Source organism: Euleptes europaea, chromosome 5, assembly GCF_029931775.1.
Source record: "Euleptes europaea isolate rEulEur1 chromosome 5, rEulEur1.hap1, whole genome shotgun sequence".
Lineage (NCBI taxonomy): Eukaryota > Metazoa > Chordata > Lepidosauria > Squamata > Sphaerodactylidae > Euleptes > Euleptes europaea.
In genome coordinates this window covers 92,550,158-92,574,735 of record NC_079316.1, presented here as the reverse complement: position 1 = coordinate 92,574,735, position 24,578 = coordinate 92,550,158, and the positions used below count along the sequence as shown (strand labels likewise).

General features: G+C 43.4%; 1 protein-coding gene across 1 annotated transcript in view; it reads left to right on the top strand.

Annotated features, from left to right (window-relative positions):
• Window positions 1-11,090: 11,090 nt before the first annotated feature.
• Window positions 11,091-24,578, top strand: part of LOC130477382 (hexokinase-1) — a 47,930-nt gene continuing 34,442 nt past the window's right edge. The window contains exon 1 of the mRNA XM_056849318.1: window positions 11,091-11,202. Coding sequence (XP_056705296.1) covers window positions 11,140-11,202 — 63 coding nt within the window. The 5' untranslated portion in view covers window positions 11,091-11,139. The remainder of the gene's footprint in view (window positions 11,203-24,578) is intronic.

Here is a 24,578-nt window from a genome sequence, read left to right as displayed (position 1 = left end):
AAGACCCTGGCCTGATTTCTGGACTGTTTCCTGGACTTTGCATTACTCCTGCTGACCCTACTGTTTCAGTGCAGCCACCTGGCTGCAGAAGCCTTGGCATCTGTTCCCTCCTTTGCTTCCTGCCACGCCCATTCTCAACTCCCTCTGCACCGTGCTGCAGTAGCAGCCCTGCCAGCCTGCCCAGCCAGTACAACCAACAGGTTAAAATTAAATCAGAAGAGTTTCCATCTAGACATTAGGAAGAATTTTCTAACAGTTAGAGCAGTTCCTCAGTGGAACAGGCTTCGTCGGGAAGTGAGAAGTGCTCCTTCCCTGGAGGTTTTTAAGCAGAGGCTAGATGGCCATCTGTTAGCAATGTTGATTCTATGAACTTAGGCAGTTCATGAAAGGGAGGGCATCTTGGCCATGGTGTAGGGGTCACTGGGGGTGTATTCCCACCGATGTATTAAGAGTTTGAAAACGTTATAAAAAATACTGTTCGCACTTTCTTTGGCCCCTTTAGCTGTGAAGATGTCTTCCAGCCATTTATAAGCCATGGTATCCAAAACCCCTTTTAAAGCGACGCTTTTTACAACATTTTCAAACTCTTAATACATCGCTGGGAATACAAAGTGCGGTAACCCCCTTCCTCTCAAGGCATTTTGGGAACTGTAGTATTCTAAAGTCTTCAGCTCCCTCAAAAAGCTACACTTTCCATGGTTTCTTGGGAGAAGCCCCTGCTTGAAAAAAGCAAAAACAAAACCCAGTTCATTTCTGTACAGACACGTCCTTATAACTCCCCAAAGGCAAGTTTCTGAGGTCAATAGTAATAAAGTGGTTAGAGCCGAAAACCTACCGCTACCTTTCAGATATCATGATAAATTGGTGAACTCTTGTTTTGGGAGATTGTTGAATATATAGAGCCAAAACGCATGGTCGCTTTATCCTCCTTTAATCGCTGTTTCATCCAGGATTCAGCCAGGATCGAACGCATGCGTTTTGCCTAATGTGCGTTCGATCCTGGCTAAAACGGATTAAAGGAGGATAAAGTGTCCGCGCGTTTTCTCCCATATAGACACCTGCTTTAATGACAAGAATGGAAGACTGGAACCATTTGGGTGGAGATCCCCCCCCCCACTGGTCTTGTTCCTTTGAGTTGTGAATGAAATGTTGCTTCAGACTCAGGCAGCAGAGAGAGTTCTGGCATTGTGATATCTCAGGTCTCCAATTTTCCGGCGGCGTTAAGGCCTGAGAGTTTAATTTCTCTCTTAGCTTAACAGTGCATAACACGTCCTAGCTGGAAAACTGCAAAGCTTCTGTGTTTTTAAAAGCCTTCCTTGTTTCTTTTTAGACCATCTCAAGGTTACATAGGACGTTTCCATTGGTTTCCCATTAATGATCTATTTCACGTCCCTCTTACTGTAAAAGCCCCAGGAACACCAGCTGACAGGACTCCCTCCGTCTCCACTGGTTTCATGTTTCTCACGAGAACTGCTTGTCCTTCACAAACATACACTCTTGGAGTGTTATACCACAAAAATAGTTTTGCCACTGAGTGCTGTTTCAAGCTGGGTGGTGTGTGACCTTTCCGTGCTGTTGAGAGAATTCCCTCAGGGAATTCATTGCTGATAAAATTGCTACCCAAGGAACAGCCACCCAGGACTGCCACATATGTTTTCCCCATTTTTGTAAGTTCTTCATTTACAGACATACACTAACAACTGGGAAAAAAAATTGCTACGGTGATTCATAACAGAAAATGGAGTAGTCATATATATATATATATATATATATATATATATATATATATATATATATATATATATATATATATATATATATATATATATATATATATATATATATATATAAATAAATCCCACCATTCATCAAAGTACCTGAGGGTGGTATATATGCATCCTCATTTTATCTTCACAACAGCTCTGTGAAGTAGATCAGGCTGAGAGACAGTAATGGGGCCCATGATCACCCAATCAGCTTTCGATTGGCCATGCTCCTATGGCTTTTATCAGAAACTACAAAATAAGAAGTTGATACACATCAACTGGCCCTGACCTGGATGGCCCAGGCTAGCCTGATCTCGTCAGATTTCAGAAGCTAAGCAGGGTCAGCCCTGGTTAGTATTTGGATGGGAGACCACCAAGGAATACCAGGGTTGCTGTGCAGAGGAAGGCACTCGCAAACCACCTCTGTTAGTCTCTTGCCATGAAAACCCCAAAAGGGGTCGCCATAAGTCGGCTGCGACTAGACGGCACTTGACACACACACACACACATCAACTGAAATACTGGATACAAGGATTGAAATAATCTTACAAATTACAAATATTAGAAGACTCTATTTCAGATGCACTGAATTGGACATCATTTAGTTTTGTCTTTAATATAATTTTGAACTTCCAGATTTTATGATGTGTGGAAAGAATGAAGCTGGAATGGACATGTTCTGATTTTTGTACCACAAGGTCAAGCTGGCTGTTTGAAATTAAACAGTGTTTCTTATTGTTGAGACTTAAGAATCAAAGAACACAGTCAAGGTTTGGTGTCAGACAGCGAGTCTCTGGTTAAAATGGAAGATTATGTTTATTTATTACAGCACTTATACTCTGCTTTTGCTTGTGGTTGAATGATATAGCTGCCACATCTTAAAGGGAACTGTATGGTATGGTTTTACAATGAACGGCATTTCTAATTATTTGTATTTGTAATTGTATTATGTTAATCCTGTTGGGTATTAGATAGCGAGCTTTGTTACATGTCAGACAGTTAAGGGTTAATATTGTAACTGACCAAGTCGTCAGTATGGTGGCCATTGCAGCCGTGCGTATACAAAAATTTGCATGTTTAACTGCTTTCGATATCCTTTGTTAGAAGCGAAAGCAGTTCCCCACTTCTTCTCTGAACGCCAGCCTGGAAGGATGAGAGGCTTTCTTGCTCTCAAGAATGCCTACTCATGAGAAAGCTTAGCGCCTGCCAGAGGATTCTGGCAAGTCTAGGAAACCTAGAATGTAGACAGAATTTCTTATTTTGCTCCCAGTGAATTTACCCTCTACCCTGAGTTAGAGTAAAGATTGTTTATTACAAAGACAAACGTCTTGTGTCTTTTGTGCGTGTGTGTGATCAAGCTTTATTCTCAATAGACCAAGAGGAACGATCCAATCCCTCTGAATGATAGCAGTAAGTTAAGTTCTCAAGTTCCTTCACTGGAACCCTTAACAAATCCACTTTGGAAACTTTAGTTCAGCTAGCTGATTTGCACTGCTCCGTCATCTCACAGTCAAATGCTGCAAACAAGGACTGCAGCAGGTATTAACCAAGGACATTAAAAAGGAGATTTTTGTTTCAAGATAGAACTTTTTCTCCCTTACCCATAGCACTAAAACACAGGGGCACCCGATGAAGCCAATGGGCAATAAATTCAGGACAGACTCAACGAGTACTTAAATTGTGGAATTCACTATTGGTGGATATAGCGACGGCTGTGAGCATCGATGGCTTTGAGAGGGAATTAGATTCATGTAGGTTTGGTCCATGAATGGCTAAAGCCACAGTGACAAAATGGACCTCCACATTCAGAGGCAGGTAACCTCTGAATGCCACTGATGGGAAGCAATATCAGGAACCGGCTTTGCAGCCTCCTACTGAGGCGAAGGATTGCCCACTGCTTCTGCTGTGGTTGGCAGAAGATCCCCCCTGTGCCTAACATGCTTAAAAAATATAATAGTGCAATCCTAAACAGAGTTACACCCTGCTAAGCCCATTGATTTAGGTCTGAATGGTAAATTGTGTATAAAGTGTCTGTACTAGAGGGCTAATTGTAGGGATCCCCCTTCTGCCTGTCTCAGCATTCAGCTAGTTTTTTGGCTGTCTCTAAATACAGCCTGTCATTGTTCTGTACTCAGTTTCAAGAGGAGTCAGGCATGCATGACTCAAGGCAGTTTTATCCTTGGACAAAGGAAATGACTCTCTCAATCTGCCTGGTCATCCTTTCCCAGAGAGGGCTTTTTCATTTACCACTATACTTAAATTGTAGATTTTCCTATAGCGTTTCCCCTCTCTCATTCTTGATAGTATTTTTTAAACAGATGCTATAGGACTGATGAGATCCTGTTATTTAACCTTTCATTTAACTGTGGCTGGAAGCCTTACCTTTTGATAGAATTTCTGCAGCAGCACCTCTTCTTGCTTCTCTTTACATTTTGTTTGAATTTTCTTCTGGTTGTCCAACAGTTTCCTTCTTCTTTTGTGTAGTACAAATTTCTGACTTCTGAGACTGCAAACTATTATTGAGTCATTATTGGTACACTATGCCTTGAGTGTGTTAATAAATTTGCTGATGTGCAAAAAAAAGAAGAAGAGTTTTTTCCTTGCTATGGAATACACTGAAAAGATAGACCCTGCTGCGTCTCTTCCCCCCTGCCCCAATTACCCTCTGCAACCTGGACATCTTTTGTGTCTTGGGTATAGCAATTTATTTTCCCCAAGATGGAGTAAGAATGAATTATGTTAAAACATACCAACAGATTATCATTCTTTCCTGTGCAATTATATGACATTAACCTATTCTCATTATAGAAAATGGATTTCCCTTGCCATGGGATTGAAAGGGCTAAAAACTTTAGGTCTCATCCTAGTTCAGTAGTAGAAAAGAAGTGAGTGGTTAACTGGGAAGAATCTGGTAAACTCCAGAGACTTCCATGAAGGAGAACTGAATAGGAATGCCTACCTCCAGGTAGAGTCTGGAATTACAACTGATCTCTGGACTACAGAGATCCATTCCTCTGGAGAAAATGACCTTTGGATGGTGAACTCTAAGGCATTATATCTGACTGAGATTCCTGCCCTCCACAAATTTCCCAGTGTGGAGCTGGCAACCCTAGCAACAGGAGGAGTTCAGTATTTCCCATAGAACAGCTCCAGACACCACCAGAACTAATCGAACCAACTTCTCAAAGTAGCTGGTCGGTCATTTACATATGGGTACTTGGACTCATGTTCACCCCCTGCCTGACTCGGTTGTTCCTTGGAGTTCTCCATGAGTTTTCCATCCATTCGAAATAACTTCACTGCCACCCCTTGCAATGTCCAAGTCTTCCCATTCTTCTGTTAACCTGACTCTTCCCTCTCCCCTGAGCTCTTCCCTCTCCCCTGAGCTCAGCTGAAATCACTATGCAGAAGGCAAAGTGCGGGCCACAGGAAGATTGCTTTCTTTCACAGCCAATTACAAAGCAGCGTGTAAAGAGGCAGGGATTCAAATACTTCCTACTTCCTGGGAGCTCTTTCTAAGTAGAAGAAAGACTTTTTAAAATGAGGCTTGGATTGCTTTCAGATTGCTTCGTTTTTCTTAAAATGCCTTTTTATGTGGCAATTGGGAATCTTCTCTCACAGTGAGCACTGCGAAGTAATGCAATTACAATGCAGCATTTAAAGGGCTGGGACTTGATTTGAGTTTGGAGACTGCTGGTGCATAGATTCCCAATTGGAAAGTGTGTGTCCAGCTAGCAACGAACCTTAGGTAAAACTCCTATGCATAAATGACCGGTAAAGAACAGCTCTTACCCCTGAAAAGTGTGTTCCTTGTCTGAGATGTAGGGTCAGGTGGCTCTGCCGACAGCATTTATTTCATGGTGCTTATCAGTCTGCTCAGCAAGGCCCAACTCCATACTACCTACCTATCTGTACCATGCGGAACACTATGCTAGTCAAAGTTGCTTTTCTCCTGCAAGGCTGTACCTGTCCAGCACTTAAACTGACCATCTGCAGCAGTTTGCATGTGGGAAAGACTCTGGGATCTTAATGAGTCACAATAGTCCATTCAACTCACTTTGCCTTGTAATGCCAGCTTGGTTATCAGTGTGACTAAGAGGAAGTTGGCTTGCAGCAAGAGAGAACAAGAATGTAGGTAGGATGTGTAATTTTCCATTCCTTCCTTAGTGATACCAGAATATGTTGCAAATGTTTAATGCATGGGTAATTCAACTAATGCAAAGGGAAGCCCTGGTGTTGATCCCAGAATTTGCATTATGCTCAGCAAGATACTGAAAGCAAGATATCACTGTCACTCTCCAAGCTATATTTAAGCCTGCAATGTATTACCATATTTAGTAAGACCTCTGAGCTCAAAATTGGGAGTCCTTTGTCAGCCACTTAACTGCTTGTGTGTCACTGTGCACATGGCATGGAGACCTGGTAGTCTAAGTAGTGTTCTCAAACAGTTTGATCTTGGGTCTCCTTTCTAAACATATTCTGCTTGGGGGAGAGGCGAGAGGACACTGCTTCTCTCACCTTTAGAATTACAGTGACTTTTCATTAATAAAAATGAAAATGTAAGGCACGTTAGCTCACCATTTCTTTGGATAAACTAAAATCCCATTCTGATAATCCTAGTTTGTTTTTTAATTTGCAAATGTATCCTAGGGCATCTTTCTGCTTCATCAGGGCCAAATTTCAGCTCGTGGAGGAGGCCATAGTCACAACATACCAAGCCCCTTCATTACTGTGCCTGCTACACACAGGGGCACAGTGTAAACTGGTCCAAAACAATTAAAAATGCAAATGTTCAATGTTTACAGTTTGCAACTTTGCAGGCAGCTTTGTTCAAAAACAGGGAAAACCCCACTCAGCCACCTAGGTCTTATCCTGTACTGCACTATCATTATTAATTCTTATTTATTATTGTGGAGGGGTTGCTTTGGCTGTGTTTATACACAGTGCTTTTTTTTTCTTTCAAAGATTTTGAGGCCCTTGAAAATGTGCAGCCCTAACTGCAAGCCTAGACTGTCTATTGTATTCAGTCCTGAATTTAAGCTGCTGGAGGACCTGAATTTTCTCCCTGAAGCAGCTCCTTGTCCAGTGATGGCAGAGGCACGCAGGCTTGCTAGCTCTGAGTTTATCTCTGAACGGGGTCTTCAGTGTTGCTCTGGGGTTTAGGCTCAAAGGACAGGAAAATACATTGCAACAGAAATAGAAGCAGGCAACAGTTTGGGATCAGCAGGACCTCTTGTTCTTACCCTGTTGCTGCCTAGCTGGCAGGGCTGCGATGCTTCTTAACAAGCAGTGGAGAGAAATTGCTGCTGTTCAACTATTTAGAAGAAGAAGAGTTAGTTTTTATATGCCGACTTTCTCTACCACTTAAGGGAGAATCAAACTGGCTTACAATCACCCCTTCCCCTCCCCACAACAGACACCCTGTGTGGTAGGTGGACTGAGAGAGTCTGACCAGCCCAAGGTCACCCAGCTGGATTCATGTGTAGGAGAGGGGAAACCAACCCGGTTCACCAGATTAGCCTCTGCTGCTCATGTGGAGGAGTGGGGAATCAAACCTAGTTCTCCAGATCAGAGTCCACCGCTCCAAACCACCGCTCTTAACCACTACACCATGCTGGCTATTTAGGGTGGATGCGGGCAGGCACATGTAAATATATTCTGATGCCTCAGTGTCATTTCTGGAGTGACCCTGGAAGTGATGTTATCACACTGGGGTTAGGAGTTTTGGGAGAGTCCTAGAGCATCACACTAGCACAATGACGTCACTTCCAGGACTGCACCAGAAGTGAAATTGTGGCATCAGAATGCAACATATCCCCCGTTTTTCTCAAACATGGGCCATCTTATGAACTCATTATTACAGAGCTTCCAACATCCCAATGATCTATTTCACAGATGTGGAGATTCTCATGTGCAGTTGTATGCAACCTATATGCAAGGAGTGGCAGAATGGAGAACTAATCCAACCCCATTGTCATTAGTTGAGAATAAAGCTGCTTTAGTCAAATAAAGAAGAAACACAGCAGCTGGTCTTCTGGAGTCTCCCACTATGGGTGGAAGTGGGAGATATTCCAGCAAATCAGAGCTGCCAGCCCCCCTGGTGGGAACAGGGGACTTCCTGCCCCCAGCTGCCATTGCCCACAGTCAGTGGGAGAAACATCACTTCCACAGAAAACCCGGAAGAGACATCAGTCAGCTCTAGGTTTCACCATAGAGCTTCTGGCAATTCCTAAAAAGTTGTGACATCACTTCCAGGGAAGTGATGCCACACAATTGCCTGACACTGCTTCCTATGTTTCCACCCCCACCCCAGGACTATCTCCAGTTGCTGGCTGGCAACCCTATTACCAGGGTCTGTTTTAGATTGTCAGCACTGGAGGAGGGGGGCTCTGAAGCCTTCCTGCCTGCCTGCCATGGTCCTGATCCAAATTGGGCCCTCATGTACCTAGAAACTGAGTTCCCAGCTAAGAACATCTCTGATTGCATGGGCCTGGGGAAAACGTAACATGTAGTTGGGCATCTTTTGGGGGGAGGTATTTTCCCATAAAGTATGCTGGAGTACTTAAATCTGTTAACCTTTTCCTAGTATAGGAGAGCCTGTATAATGGCCTGATTGAATGCTCTGCCGTCACCTGAGTTGAAGGGCAGATTTAGAAAAGCTCCATTTTCCAGTAGGATCTGCCCTTGTGTGTCTGGCAGCATAGGTACAATAAGTCATGTTTTTTCATTGTCTGTTATTTGAGGTTGATAGAGAAACTGGCTGAGTCATTTGATAATGGAAAGACGGCACTCACCCTTCCTGAATTTTTTAAAAATAACAAACAATATAGCGCCTACTTTAAAGGATAAGGGTAATATATTAAATATTTTGGCTCTTGTGCTTTAGTGTAGACCTGATTCGAGCAGAAGCATTAAAATAAAGGAATGTAAAGAAATCCCCTAAAGAACTGAAAAAAGGATAATCTTGATTGTATTATGTGGAGTTAACATTATTTATTTAGAACATTTTAATGCCACCTTTCCACACACATTTGTTTACCTACTCAGAGTGTTTCGTGTTCCTGTCCTGGTGTCACATACCAAAGCAGTGGCTACCAAAGGTGTACTTTGAAGCATAAATTATATTTTAAGTAAAGCCAGAGGGAGAGCTGCGCTCCTCAATTGCAGCAAAAATAAACAGGAGCCTTGTGGCACTTTAATGAAAACAATTGGTTCCATTTTATGCAGAAATAAAATTTTGTTGGGCTTCTCTTAGCACTCTAAAAGCTCTTTCAAAATCATAATGTAATTAACAATAAAATAAAAACAAATGTATAACATTTGTCTTGGCTGTCTACTTGAAATTGTAAATGGGAGCCCCATGAAAAAAGACACCTAAGCAAGTTACACATCAGAGAAGGTCTTATTGGAGCCTTCTCCTTGATGTCTAGTTTTATGTGCATAAGAACTGGGGCGGGGGATTGCATAACGTGAGCCCTCCGAAATGGGGTCTTTGTGTATTGTCCTGTAGAATGGCCCGTATCCTGTTCCCTGATTGTACTGTAAGACCATCAAGGGCTAACACACCCTTAATATATGATGAAACGAAGGAATGTGGTCCAGCAGCTATTTGGCATGAACTAGCAAAGCCTGCTGCCAACCTGCCAAAACTTGCTGCTCCTGGAAAAAAAAAAAAGGCAATTTGTGTTGGATTTATTTCCATGCAAAGCTAGTGTGTAATACTGAGAGAGTATGGAAGTTAGTTAATACATCAACACGCAGATCGTTCTTTTCTATTCTGTTTATGCAGAAGTAAACCCCACTGAGCTCGATACCCAGTTCGGGTGTGCATAGGGACTGCATCCTGCATCACGTCCTTCTGCTGTAGTAAATGCACAGCTGTCCGTTCTTGCAGAGAAGACCCATCTACCGCACGCCCCCAGCATCGTATCACCAGCGGTCAGCTGCTGGGAACACGCCAAGTCCCCCACTTATCTAGCAAGGGCACCAGGCGGCGGGAGCGCGCGCAACGCAGCCGAGGAGGGCCCGTCAGCGGGTCATGTGACGCCGGCCGGGGCCACGCCCACATTGCTCAGCACCCACTCTGCGGAATAGCTGCGGGCCAGTTGATCATATCATGTACATGACGTTAATGGAGGACAAAGCCTTTAGATAAATAAATTGTAATAAATGAAATCGTTTTAATAAATTATATCAATAAATTATTTTAATGAATTATTTATTAAAATAATAAATTATTTTAATGAATTATTCCTTAAAATAATTTATTAATATAATTTTATCAAAATTTATTTGTTATACTAAATTAATAAATTTATTATAATAAAACAATAAATTATTTTAATGAATAAAATTGTTTCCAGCACAGCGCGCGATAGTTTGCCAAGAGGCAAGGCGCAGTTGCAAAACGAGCCTGCTCGCTGGGAGGTTTTTTTTTTTTTATTAACCAATCTTTCCATGCTGCGCCGGGCGCTAAACCAGGACCGCTTTTTAAATACTAGGATCGCCGCTTGCCTGCGGTCCCATAGATCAGCGGGCTACTGATAAAAAAAAGAAGGTAGTCCCCTGTGCATTGACTCAATAAAGGAAGCCACGGCCTTCAGTTTGCAGGATCTGAGCAGGGCTGTCAAAGATAGCACATTTTGGAGGACATTCATAGGGTCGCCATGAGTCGGAAGCGACTTGACGGCACGTAACACACACAGACAGTCCCCTGTGCAGGCACCGGGTCATTACTGATCCACGGGGTGAGGTCACATCACGTGTAGTAAGCAGACTGGTGTTTACAGGATGGTTTGCCATTGCTTTCCCCCGTCGGCTACGCTTGTAGCCCTAGCAAGCTGGGGACTCCTTTTGAGCGGCCCGGGAAGGATGCAAGGCTGAGTTGACCTTGAGCCGGCCGCCTGAAGCCGCCTGCCTCTTAAAAGCTGTAGGGATGCCCTCGCGGATACGTGCACGGATGCCCGTCCGGGGTGGCCGGACCCACGGCCGCCCCTCCCACCCTTCCCGTCCAGACAAGGCAGCGGCGGCGGCTGTCCGTCAAGCCGGTGCCTGGAGCTCGCGCGCCTCCAACAGCCAATCGCGGCGCAGGAAGGGGGCAGGTTCCATCCTCTGTCACCATCGCGTGGAGGGAAAGGCAGGCGAGGGGAGGCAGCATCTTTTTTGGGGGGCTTTACCTTGTTGGGGGGTGGGTAGCGGGGGGGGGGCGAGGAAAGGCTCTTGAGAATCCGGTGCTTGCAAGAGGTCGAGAAAGGGAGGGGACGGGGGAAAAAAAAGGAACAAAGGGGTCGCTGGGCGTTTAGTTTGCAGGCCGTCCTCCCTTTGTGTGCTGGCCCGCGGAACCACGGGGAGAGATCCTCTTTAACCAGCCAAGATGATCGCCGCCCAGCTGCTGGCCTATTACTTCACAGAACTGAAGGATGATCAGGTCAAAAAGGTAAGACCCATCAGATGCCGGAGGCTCTGCAACGTAGGGTTTGCTGCTCAGCAGCTTGGTGGGTGGGGGGGGGGAGTTTATAAAAAAATGCAATAAATAAATAAATTATTTATTATTTATTGGGTTCGCCGGGGGTTTTAAATCGGTGTGATTGATTTCCTGGTTCCTCGATCGCAGAGTTTATATATGTGCGTATAACAGAAACTGGGCGGTATTAACTCTTTGCAAGAGGTGGTGCACGCGCTGCAGTGTCCTTGAAAGAGGATGTGGATGTTCTCGCGGGCCGTGAGAAAACCCAGTCACGGTTTCATCCCTCCCCCTCCCCTCCCCTCCCCTCTCCCTTCTTCCCCCCTTCCCCCCCCCCCCCCAAGGCCCATGGTGGAATTGCCTGTCCAACGTTATCCCTGCCTGCTATCTTCTTGGAAGGGGCGGTGGGAAATGTCAGTGTCTATTTATGGACTTGGGGAATCAAGGCCTACTTCTTTGCATACGCACATTAAACTGTTGGTGCTGTGCTTAGTCCTTTTTTTGGGGGGAGTGGGCACAAAATATCAATTATAAATATAAATAAATATAAAATATCAATTTCTTGTACTCGGTAATGATAACGTTGAGGCTGCAAGAGGGTGAAGGCCGCGTGAAATAAACTGATAAGGCTGAGCCTCTTAATTGACTTCGAAAAGAGGTGAGGCGTTTGACTACTGTTAAAAGGAAATTGGAGAAATGTTTTATATACTCTACCACTCACATCTGACGGTGACTGCATATTGCCCAAGAGGTCTTTTAAGGACACAAAACCTTGCATCCACGGCTGTTGAAAGGTATGGGGCTAGGCCTCCCCTGGGACACTGGGCAAAGATACTAACATACTGATTTTCCATGCACCATAGATAGAGCTCATGATCAGGTTTTGCAGAAATAATACAATGTCAAGAATAGTAAGGTAGATACGTATCTTTCTGTGCTGTTAAAGGCTTATGGGGCTAGGCCTCCCCTGGGTCACTGGGCAAAGGTACTAACATACTGATTTTCCATGCACCATAGATAGAGCTAATGATCAGGTTTTGCAGAAATAATACAGTGTCAAGAATAGTAAGGTAGATACGTATCTTTCTGTGCTGTTAAAGGCTTATGGGGCTAGGCCTCCCCTGGGACACTGGGCAAAGATACTAACATACTGATTTTCCATGCACCATAGATAGAGCTAATTGATCAGGTTTTGCAGAAATAATACAATGTCAAGAATAGTAAGGTAGATACGTATCTTTCTGTGCTGTTAAAGGCTTTTATAGTTAAAGAATATGTCTCTGATAGTTTGTATGGGTGGGGAGAGCTGATGATCACAGACAGGTGAATTGCTTTGGTGCAATCCAACTATGGACAGTTTAGATTTACTTAAGCAATATTGTGTAATTTACTTTTCTGTGGTAGATGTTTGTCCTAAGGATAATTATAGCTTTGCTTGCAAAGAAAAATGCTCCATAAAACTATGACATCAAAACAAATTCCACGAGTTGCAATCATCTTTGTATATGATTGAAGTTTCACATATGCCATGGTGTGTGGAATCCTTCTTGGAATCTGGTGATCTGCAGAGTTTGAAATTCTGAGATTTTTTAAATGAAAGCATTTACTTGAGAGTGAAGGCGCTCTTGAAAATGTGCAGTCAGTATTTGTAAAACCGTGTAGTATCCACAGATTGGTGCCGCTGCTCCCTATGGGAGCCTGTCCTCTCCCTTTGTAGTTTCTTGTTATGCTCAGGGGACATCACTCCATCATCTGAATTTTGCTTCTGCTCTTTTGCCACCTGTTTTTTTTTTTAAATATATAAAATTCTACAGTATTGCAAATATCGGTTTAAAAGAAAGCATGCAAAGTGAGATGTACTATGCACAAACAAATGTTCATAATTTTATTGCATAATTTTATTTTAAGAGCAAACTGTGAGCTACTTCAGATTTTTGTGTTGCAGCCTAAGAATACTCGCTAGTACTGAGCGCGTGAGAAGAAAAAAGGACCTTAGGTCTGATTAAAACAAGTTTTATTATTGCAGAGGCTGCTACATGCATTGTGCTTTTTGTGTGTGTATGTGAAGACAATATATTCTGGGTGTGGTGTTCAGATGTAAACAGCATGGCAAAACCACTGATTTGCCCTTCCTATAAGGTATGATAAATTGCATGAAGGAGCAGTTGTTGTTCAAACATCGCTTCAGTCTTTAAAAGTATGAGGTGTGGCTTTCTTGAGTTGTTAGGGAGCATGTTTGTATGAGTTGGTTGCATTGATCTTTTGACACCCCATTGGATGGGAAAGAACCACATGACTGCCCCCCCCCTCTCTGGCTTACCACTCTGCGCCACGGGGCTCCTTGAATATTCTGTAGGATGGCTAAAAATGACTTTCTCTTTATGAAGAACAGTACAGGTTTTTGGGGATAAATGATTTCTTACCAATGGATTGTGTCTATCAGTTTTCTTGTTAGATTTATTTTGAATGTAGTAATGATGTTTTCGGAGGGCTTTCCCCTTTATCCTCACACCAACCTTTAGAGTTAGGTTTAGCTAAGAGAGATTGCTGGCTGAGGGATACCCAGTAACTTTTCTGGTTGAGCAGGCCTTCAGGCCAATGTCTCTATGATCCAGGTTTGGCAGCATGGTGAAGCACTGATTAATGTGTCTTCCTTGTCTATCGTTAAAGCTATTGTGAGATATCTTGCCACAATACCAAGTCATGTCTCAGATTTTTTTTTAAATTGAGATGTTAACAAATCACCTGTATGAAGTTCAGATCAGATGCAGAAAGTGCCGGGTGAGTCACAAGGCCTTTGTAGATGGAGCACATTGAAATTTACGCTACCTCTATGTCAACATGATATTAGCTGCTACAAGAATTTAGGAAAGTGTGAAGGCAGATCTTGAGAATGTGTGGTGTTTCTTGAAATCCTGCGATGTGTAGATTTGCATATCACTGGCTGTATTCGTTTGGTTTGTACTATGTCAGACATTTGATTTTGGTAGTAGGTGTAAGAATGGCTAAACGTAGGGAATGTTGATATTTGGAAAGTCTTATGTGACAGATGTTTTGTGACAGTTGAAACTTGAGCTTGTAAATGGCAGGTTACTTTGTTGAGAGCATTTACATTGGTGGGGGGCGGGGGAGTTCATGCTGGACCCCTTCCCCCACCAAAAGAGAACTGTTTCCTGGGGTGCTTCCCCATAGTTTTCCCCATGGTGATCATGTTGCCAGAGCGATTGCTTGACAATTTGCATTTGAAATTAAGATTCCAGACTCCACAGGGCAGAAGTCCCCAAACCGTTTGAGCCTGTGGGCACCTTTGGAATTTCGACACAGGGTGGTGGGCACAATGGACAAAACGGCTGCCACAGGAGGGGGAGCCAACCGCGCTGGGGACCCCTGCCACAGGGTAATATAATTTCCCACCGTTTGCTATTGTGCTCCTTTCGTACCTCATGTGTATTGGTCTGCCCCCTCCCCTGAGTCAGGCCACCGGTATGATTCTCTGCCCACCTTAAAAATATTTTTTGGGGGATGCATACGTAGTGCTGGTTAGCAATAACACAAAGCTGAACTTCTTTTTTTAAACCTCTACATTTGAACAGTGCAATTAAGGAATAACCCAGTCACTGGATCCTTCTATCACCTGTGGAAGTATCTCCACAACTGCCTCCCTTTAATGAATTAACTCTCTGCATTTGTACAACATTTCTGCTCTGGAAAAGACAATGGGGATGATCCCCTCCCCTTCCTGATTAATGAATTAGGTCCTTGCTAGATTGGACAGAGCAGTGGGGCCAATTCTACCCCCCCCCCAATCAATTAGTCCTTACTAGGTTACAGCTGCATTTCAGGGCAAGCAAATTCCTTTCTCCCTTTGTGTCCCTCTGTGCAGTTCAGGCTGGGTAGTTAGTTCAAGCACTGTGGTAAGGGTGGGCATTTGCTTTGATGATGCTAATGAAAGTAAGCCATGAGCCCCCTGATCCACCTGGTCCTCCTATCTCAGTGACACACAAGCCTCATTTACTGCTTACAAACCTCTGTGATATTAATCCCTCCCAGAGATAGCAGAATATATATGAGGTTCACGGTGGATCACTTAATCATGGTTTTTTATTGTCATAGTTGACCAATGGCACTGTGATATTGCTGTGTGCCCCAAAGCAGAACAAAACGTTTATGTGACAATATGTGAAGGGGGGGGATTCCTTTTCATGAAAACTAAACCTTCCTTTCTGGACATATTTAAAAGATTTCCCTAATAGTGACACGGTGGGAAAGAACCCCTCTTTTTTCTAAAGCATTTCTTTTAGCAAAGGAAACAGGCAGCTCAACATCAAGTGACCCCCCCCCCCAAACCCCACACAACATCAGAGTTGCTGAAATGGAGAAAAATGGTCTGTGTGGATCCAACTCTGGAATCGTTCCATTTCACCCATTCCTCGCTGTGCTGCTCTCCCCAAATGGCTTTCCTATTACATTCAGTGTCACGTTATTTCAGTTATTATTCTGTGTTTGCAAGACAGGTGAATGAATATTTGTACCCACCCACATAAATGAATAACTGCAGTGATTTTATATATGAATATGGGGGAAAGGGGGGGGCAATCCTGGAGAATGGTCCGAGACATTTTGTAGTAGAAGTGATAAAAATACACTGTGTCAGCTTTAGCCTGTTCCAGTTTACTTACAAGCAACCCCCACTGAGTTCCTTGAGGCTTAAGGCCTGGTCTAGACATGCAGTAGAATGGACTATACTACTTCAGGCAGCAGGGGAGGAACCACATTATTCGCAGTTCCCCTGCTCTGGTGATTCCCTGCAAATAGAAAACTAGTTTAGCATGTGAAGAGCTAGGCTGGGAACTTTTTACTTTTGATGTGCTGATTTTTAATTTGCAGGAAGTTTTTACAAAGGGTACCTTAAAAGATGTGGCGCTCCCTTTCTGCAGCAGCTGCAGCTCCTTCTGTGCTCTCAGATTTCCTCCAACCTCATTCGATGGCACATGTAGAAAAGAAGCCTTAAAGCTGAATATTCAGGAAGAGGATCTGGACTGTCCTTAAAAGAAGCAGCCCCCCCATATTTTTTCTGGGAAGAGCTTTTGCTACATCTGAACAGGCTGTGAGAAATCTTTAGGCAGCCCTCGGACGAGTGGCCTTTTCTGCCACTGTCCGTGGTGTAAGCTGCTCCTGGGTGTATGGGGTTGCTGTGGAGAGCAGCCATGGGGCTGGCTGGCTGGTCGGTCTCCAGATGGTGCATTGGGAGATCATCTGGTGTTGCAGAGGGGGGATTGCCTTTCTGGGAGTGGATATGAATATTCTTGCTTGATCTTCTCTGTCCACTTACGACTCCCCTCTCCTGTCACTGAATGAAATTAGTAGGGGGCAGGGGCAGGCCCCATACCAGGTCACATAAATTTTTCCCTTCCTTGTTGGTGTTTGTCAAATATTGTCATAAAAATAACCTATATCTGTCCTTGGGTTGTTCTGAACAAGCCTTACTGCTCCATGTGAATCGTGTCCTGACCTACAGTTACCTGAACCTGTGTAATGCTTCTGCATTTATAGATCTATGCACATGGTGACAAAACAGAACAGTGTGCTCATATAAAATGGATGCTGGTTCCATAGACTAGCTATATTTATACATTAGTGATAAAACCACGCAGGGAGGCCCTGGCAGTTATGAGCTCAGGTGCACAGAACGCTCTGCAGAGTCCTATCAGGGAGGGAGGCCGTGGGCTGGGGCTTCGCTAGGCCACGTTTTAAAACCAAGAAGGCTTATTCCGTTTTGAAATGATTTGACTGTACCAAAATGGGTATTCAGCTACCTCAGAAGTCGGTTTGACTCAGGATGTGGAATATCCATGCTTTAATAAATGGCATAATTTCCCAGTCATTTTCCAGTGGAAGGCTGGGTAAGAAGGCTGTAGGCCATGGTTTAAGGAATGCATGCAGATGAGTTAAACATAAAATGTCAGAACTCAAAGATTCCCAAAGGCCACCTAGTTATACCACCCCACCCTCATGGGCCAACAGGTACAATCCAGATCAAAGCAGAAGCCATATGCGCTATGGGAAGGGAGCCTGTGGGCAAGGAAGTTCCCAGATGTCTTCAGTGAGGAAGCCGAGGCCAGGTGTTGATTTAAAATCTCTTTTATGCTAAAGCAACTTACTCATCTGGGGTTTCATAAATCATAATATATGAAGAAGAGTTGGTTTTCATATGTCGACTTTCTCTACCACTTAAAGGAGAATCAAACCGGCTTACAATCACCTTCCCTTCCCCGCAACAGACATCCTGTGAGGTAGGTGGGGCTAAGAGAGCCCTAAGAGAGCTGTGACTAGCCCAAGGTCACTCAGCTGGCTTCATGTATAAGAGCGGGGGAACCAACCCAGTTCACCAGATCAGCCTCCGCCACTCATGTGGAGGAATCAAACCCGGTTCTCCAGATCAGAGTCCACCACTCCAAACCACTGCTCTTAACCACTACACCACGCTGGCTAATATACAGCATTTGTGTACTATACTTCAGGGGCTTTACAACAATTGTTACAACAACCCTGTAAGATACTGTAGTACTGTTATCCCCATGTTGTATGTGAGAAGTTGAGAGTGACCGGCGGTGAGCTGAGGTGAGACTGGTTTGGGCTCATGCAGTCCAGTCCTCTGCATGCTTATTCAGGAAGTCCCATTGTGTGTTAGGGAGCTCTCAAGCAAGGTTGGTTCCACACAGTGAGGATTCTCCATGCTCGTTTCTTTGCTGCTATGACAATGCAATTTCCGTATGTGGGGGTTTTATGCATTCATTCTCCATCTCTCCCCTTGACTCTTCCTTTCTGTATGCGCTCCGCGACACCTCTGTGTTGACCCTTGGGGGGGGCATTGTGGCTGTTGTGGCAATTTGTTACCCTTTTTTTGTTTGTTGTTCATATGTGTGCTGTAGTGGCTCTATAAGTGCCAGTGGGCTGTTATAGCTCTATAGCAATTTTTAAAAACTCTCCTGGTTGTATAGCAAGTAAAAATGGTGGGAAAATGGTGTGCTTGAAGGACTGATGGCAGGATTTCTGCCAGACTGGAAAATGAGTACCATTCTTTCCAGATGGTGCACTAATACACTTGGGCTATATTCTTTAAAAAAAAAAAACTGGAGTAAAGCATGTTTGGGAAAAATTGCACTGAAGATGGTGAAACCCTAGAAGGAGGATAACTAGAAAACGGTGTCATGTGGAAGCCCAATAAAAAAGTGATCCAGTAGAGGAGCCAAGGGGGAGAAAGACATCCATGTAAAAGCAGCCCGGGTATGCTTAGATTTGTGGCTTTATTGTAGTTTCCGCAGCTGCAAGCGCAGACTCCTCTTTTTCTCTCTTTTCCCCAGACCCCTCCTGCAAGTTCTGTCCCTTGGCCAAACTCTTAACAACAACTTCAAAGTGAGGGCGAATACAATTGCCTCCCCCAAATTCCATGTGGCTCTGCTATGCCAAAGGTTGGTTAGTCAGGTGTCTTGGATGTAAGCCAGCGTCCTCGGCTGTGTCCAACCCAGATGCATCCCATGTAGTATTGGATTTCTATATATGCCATTAAAGGTTTATGAATGAATTGGATTTCTCCCTGCATTTGCATTGCACAATATCATTCAATAAAACACAGTAGGTAAGGTGATACTTTCCATCTTCACCAACAAAATTGCCTTATCTGGTTTGTGTAGCTGATTCTCAGGGGCAAGCCCAACAGTGTCATTAGGACAAAGGAATATTTCTAAAAAAAATGAGAGAAACCGTTTTCTGTAATGTCCGCTACATAATACCTAGTCGTGCTCTAATTCTGTACAGACTTCAAATTCTGAAAGCTATGTTTGTATTTATTTTTAGTAGGATGACATGCATGCGTAAGATTGCAGGTTCAATCCTTGGCACCCCCAGTTAGAGAGATGGTGTTAGAGATATGAATCCCTGCATTGGATCCTGGAGAGCCAAAGTTAACAATGCTAAGTTAGGTAGACTATTTTTTTTTTTGCCGTATAAAACAGCTTCATGTGTTAGTTTGTCTTCAGAGCTGATACTCAGTGGTTTGGGAGCCACACGTGGCTCTGACATGCCACATGGGTCTTCTGAGCACTGTTTCCCAATGTGGCACCTGCCCCATGTTCCAGGAAAGTGGGCTAAGTTAATAAAGTGGACCCTTGCGGGTGGGGCTTGTGATTGGCAGGTGGTTTCTACCTAGAGACAGCTGCTGCTGAAGTATTGGGTGAGCTGTGAGCCTCCCTGTGGTGCAGGCCTCATACCAGGGAAGAATATACACATGGCTACTTTGATTGATGGTAATTGCGAATGTGGTGCTCCATGAGCTGCCGAGTGAGTATCGCGTACAGTCATGTCTGCTCCCTGGGCCACCTCTGTCTTACAAAGATCAACCAAGGCACCAACAAATATGTCAACCACGTTAGCGGGAAACTCCTCCAGAGCTGTGAGGAAACCATTCCCAGCCAACCTTTTTAGTGGTGATGGCAAATAAAACTACTTGTACCACGCAGGGTGTTGTTTTATTTGAGAACTGGGGCACAGACGTCTGTTAAATCATCTGGTATCATTCGACTTCAGAGTTGCATTTCAGCAGCCACATACTTTCCCAAGTAAGCGAACAGTATTTATAGGATGTTATGAGGCTGTAATCTGTGTAGCATAAATGGTCTTTAGAGAACTAAGGTATGAAGTCACTGCTTGCAGTGGCCAATAACTTACCAGTTTTTTTCTGTTGGGGTTTATAACACTGTAATTTAGATGATAAAAATGATAATATAAAATCAGGTTGGATGGGTAACACTGTAACTACGCCAGCCCTTTTGAAATAAAATTCACGCACTTCTAAAGGGTGTTTTAGCGCACACTGAACAATGCACTTTCAATCCAGTTTTCAGCTGGATTTTGCTGTGTGAAATGGCAAACTTCATTGGCAAACCGTCTTGAGTCCAGGTGAGAAAGGCAGACTATAGATTTTGTAAATAAACAAATGGTCACTAAAGTGCATTTAAAAATGGATTAAAGTGCATTCTTCAGCATGTGTGAAAGTGGCTAATTCAGTGCTTATTTGTGTAGGAGTGTTATTTTTGTGTTGGATTTTACTCATACAACACAGAAAGCAATGTACCAAGGCAAAAATGAAAGACATCTTACTGGGTTTGTTGTGATGTATTATTTTATTATATTAGTTTAAATTATTTTATTAGCCTAATCGGCTTTGTGATTATATGATGCTACAAAGGATCTGAAACTGATGGGCATGTACACTAGAGGATGTGGCGGGATGCTGCAAGTAGATTATTGATATCAAGATTAATGGAGATACTGTGTTGGACCTACCATGCGGTAACAGAAAAGAAGTTTTACTTAATGCAATTCTGTTAGTGCAAGAGCACTAACTGTTCAGATCCAGCTGTGGTTTTTCATTTCTGATTAGTATCAGTATGATTTGATTGAAGGAAATCATGATGGGGGGTGCAGACATGTACCTTCCACAATGCCTTCCTCAGGAACACAAGGTAGGGCATGTGTGCCTTGACCCTCTTGTATTTCTGCTTGCCCAAGAAGCCTTGCATGAGTAGAAAAATTCCATTGGGATCCAACCTGATGTGTTGTGGATAGTTCAGGAAAAGTTTTTTTCAGGCAATACTGTATTGTGGTTTGTTAAAGTTTTTGAGTAATACCAGACATGGGGAGACTAGAAGCTGCTTGCTAAAGTATTGATGGTGTTGTTAATGGTAGTAGTAGAGCAACAGCTTCTGCCCATTGAAAGGATATCATAATTTGGAATGGTAGTAATATTTTCCCTGTAAACATGTCTAGAAAGTTTTTTTAAGGGGGCATTTTGGTTTTCAGAAATGTATTGCTTATGAATATATATGTGTATTATTTGCATACCTCAAGACCCTGTTTATTTATTTAGAAAAAATATATTCTGCCTCTCAATGACCTGCTTGACATTCTGGCTAAATCTCTGGTTGGCCTAAGCGGCCAATTAGGTTTTAGAAGTAGAAATTTAGTTTTAGATGCATTTAATGATCAATTGTGCAAAGCTGGTTTTTTGCCACAAAACTGTAGGACTGCTAGGCAGCTGAAAGTGCTCTACGACAGCCTTTTGTATCAAAATGCAATTTCCCTCCATTAGGAAGCCTCCAACAGATTAATCTCTATTAAATTATGCCAGATTATAGCATGATACGAACAGAGATTATATTATCCAGGGTGTTACAAAGCTGTCTGTAGGACATGGATTTAAAAGAAGTCTGATTCAGCGAAACTAGACAGTATTTGAAAGCATATAATGCTCTTCATGCTTTACAATACATTGGATTGTGTAGCCGTTCCTTCCGTTGTCTGTCGCAATGCTACCGGTGTGGCCAGTGAAAGGAAATTTCACAATGTTTGCGTTGTCAAAGTCTTGCGGTGTCTCTCTCAGCAGAGTCTTTGGGGTGTTCATTTGGCGGTGGGTGGCATATATTTGAGACCGAGTAGCTAAAGCTTGCTGGGAATAAAGGAATAAAGATGACTGGGTAAGGCACTGGCAAACCACCCCATAAACAAAGTCTGCCTAGGAAACGTAAGGATGTGACGTCACCCCATGGGTCAGGAATGACCCGGTGCTTGCACAGGGGACCTTTACCTTTAGCTAAAGCAGATATATTTCAGGGCTGCTGCCTTCATGGGAGATACCCTTCAGTTCATTGTGTCTGTAGCTCATTTTTATCCAGAGAAGAGCCGAGTTTGCTGTAAGAAAAAATAGCATTAGGATTTATCATGAAAGAGATGTCTTTCAACGCTATGTACTTCCTCGAGTAAGACCTGTTGATGCTATTGTGTGTGGAAAAATGCTTTTAAAGATAACTCTTATAATAAACAAGGATGCTTGCTTCTGCCTGTTGGGTTTAGTAAGCACTTTGCAAAGAAAGGAAATCTGGTGTCTCTTCTTGATCATCATTACATTGCCAACAACAAAGCTCAGAATGGGCTTATGTAGATTCTCCGTGGCTGGGATCTGTAGGGGCTCAGAACCAGTAAACTTATGTCCCGCTGCTAAATGTTCTCTTCTGCATTCTCCCATATGAACGGCAGCTATTAGTTTATAAGGAAAAGTAAAGCACTGGATTTGGAGATAATGTTGTGTAGAGTTGTGTCAACTCTTGATGCTGTGTGGCCAGGCTCTTGCTGGGTCCCATGGGAGTGCAATGTGCACCTTTGCACAGAGCATCCAGAGAAGCACTGTAAGCCCATAAGATGCACCCCCCCAAAAAAGAAACACTGACCTGCCACTATGATTGGCATTTTGCTATTACTTTATAAAGCAGCGCTCAAGGCTGTGCAATTTGTCAAAAAGAAATTCTGAACCACTTGCAAAATATAAAAAGTGCAAAGCAGAAACATAACACAGAATGTGATGGGACTCTGAAGGATTCTGCACTGTTCATATTGCTTTAGGATCACCTCTGTTTCTCTGGATCATGGCCATGGTCAGTTTGCTGGGAAAGTAAGTGAAGTATGCAGAAAAGGCTGGGCAGACACAAGGGATATAAAGGGTCTCTAATGGGAGTGCAAGAGAAACGAGCTGGCTGTGTTCCACGACGGAGGACGTTTTTCCCCCAGAACCTGAAACAGAACCCCCTACTCCTTCATTTTCAGCATGCTCGGCTGCTAGTAGCAAACTACACTGATTCTCACTTGGGAAATGTGTCTCATCTTCTCTGGTGGCAGATGCACTCAGAATGTCACTATGGTGGTGGCCGGTTAGTGCATATCCTCGAGTAAGACTCTGCTATTCTAGCTCAGCTCGTGATTCACAGCAGCTTTCCACGTGACCACAAGAAACACCAGCATTACGTCCTGATTGGGGCCAAGGATATGTTCACAGGTGTTTAGAGAGACATGTACACACAGGCCTAGAGGAAATTTTGCTGCAAGAAATACCTCTGTAATGTTGCTGTTTCCTGCAGCAGTTGTCATGTGCGGTTATAGAACTGTCAATATTAAAATTTCTATTATTCTCTCCTCACCCTTTCCCAACCCCTCAGAGGGAGTTTTCTGATTTTTTTTTTTTAACTTGGCAAAACCTCTGTAATTCTCTTTTCCCCACTGAGAACAATGAGCTGGTCTTCTTCTACAGCGAAGCATAGTGTGTGCTGAAACTGGTGTAAGGGAACCCCGCCCTTGCTGCAAACCTTCCCCTTGCTTCATTAGATTTTGGCTTTTCTGTTTAACAACAAAACATGGTTTGGAGAGAGTGGACAGGGAGAAGTTTTTCTCCCTCCCCCATAATACTAAAATGCGGGGTCATCTGCTGAAGCTGGAGGCTGAGAGATTCAAAACAGATAAAGGAAGTATTTTTTCACACAACACATAATTAAATTGTGGAACTCCCTGCCTCAAAATGTGGTGATGGCTGCCAACTTGGAAGGCTTTAAGAGGGGAGTGGACATGTTCATGGAGGAAAGGGATATTCATGGCTACTAGTTAAAATGGATACTAGTCATGATGCATGCCTATTCTCTCCAGGATCAGAGGAGCATGCCTATTATCTTAGGTGCTGTGGAACACAGGCAGCATGGTGCTGCTGCAGTCGTCTTGTTTGTGGGCTTCCTAGAGGCACCTGGTTGGCCACTGTGTGAACAGACTTGATGGGCCTTGGTCTGATCCAGCAGGGCTTTTCTTATGTTCTTATGGGAGGGTTTTGGTTCTGAAGTTTTCCAGTGGAGATGAGGATGCAGACTCTAATTTTGTGAGTGGAGTTGACCGGATCCTCCAGAAAAAATAGAGTTAAAAATAAGAACAATCAAGAAATGGTGAATAAAAAAGGACATGTCTCAGAACTATTATGATGCTATGTCATATGCAGGATTATTCTATTTCATTTCCATTGTACTTCTTATAAAGCCTAGTTCATAATTCTGAGGCTAGGTTATTGGAATGCCCTTGATGGTGGTTGGGAACCTTGGGGAGATGCTGCAGCTCAGCAGTAGAAGATACACTTTATATTTTATTGGTAAGTATTTCTGTCCCAATTCCCCCTGAAAAGGAGCCATGGAGAAGATGCCTGTGTTAATTCCTGGCATCTGCAGATAAAGGATTTTAGGTAGGAGGAGTTATAAAAAATCCTTCTCTGCTTGAAACGCTGTAGAGCTGCTGCCAGTCAGAGCAGACAATATTGAATTAGCTGGGCCAATGGTCTGATTCAGTATAAGGTAGCTTCAGAAGATCATATACGTTTCAGTTGCTACAAAACATTGTGAGGCATATTGCACACCAGAGCTCCATTTTGTGCACATGCTATTTGTTGCTTTCCAGGCCCAGTTTGAAGTTCTGGTGGTCATCTATAA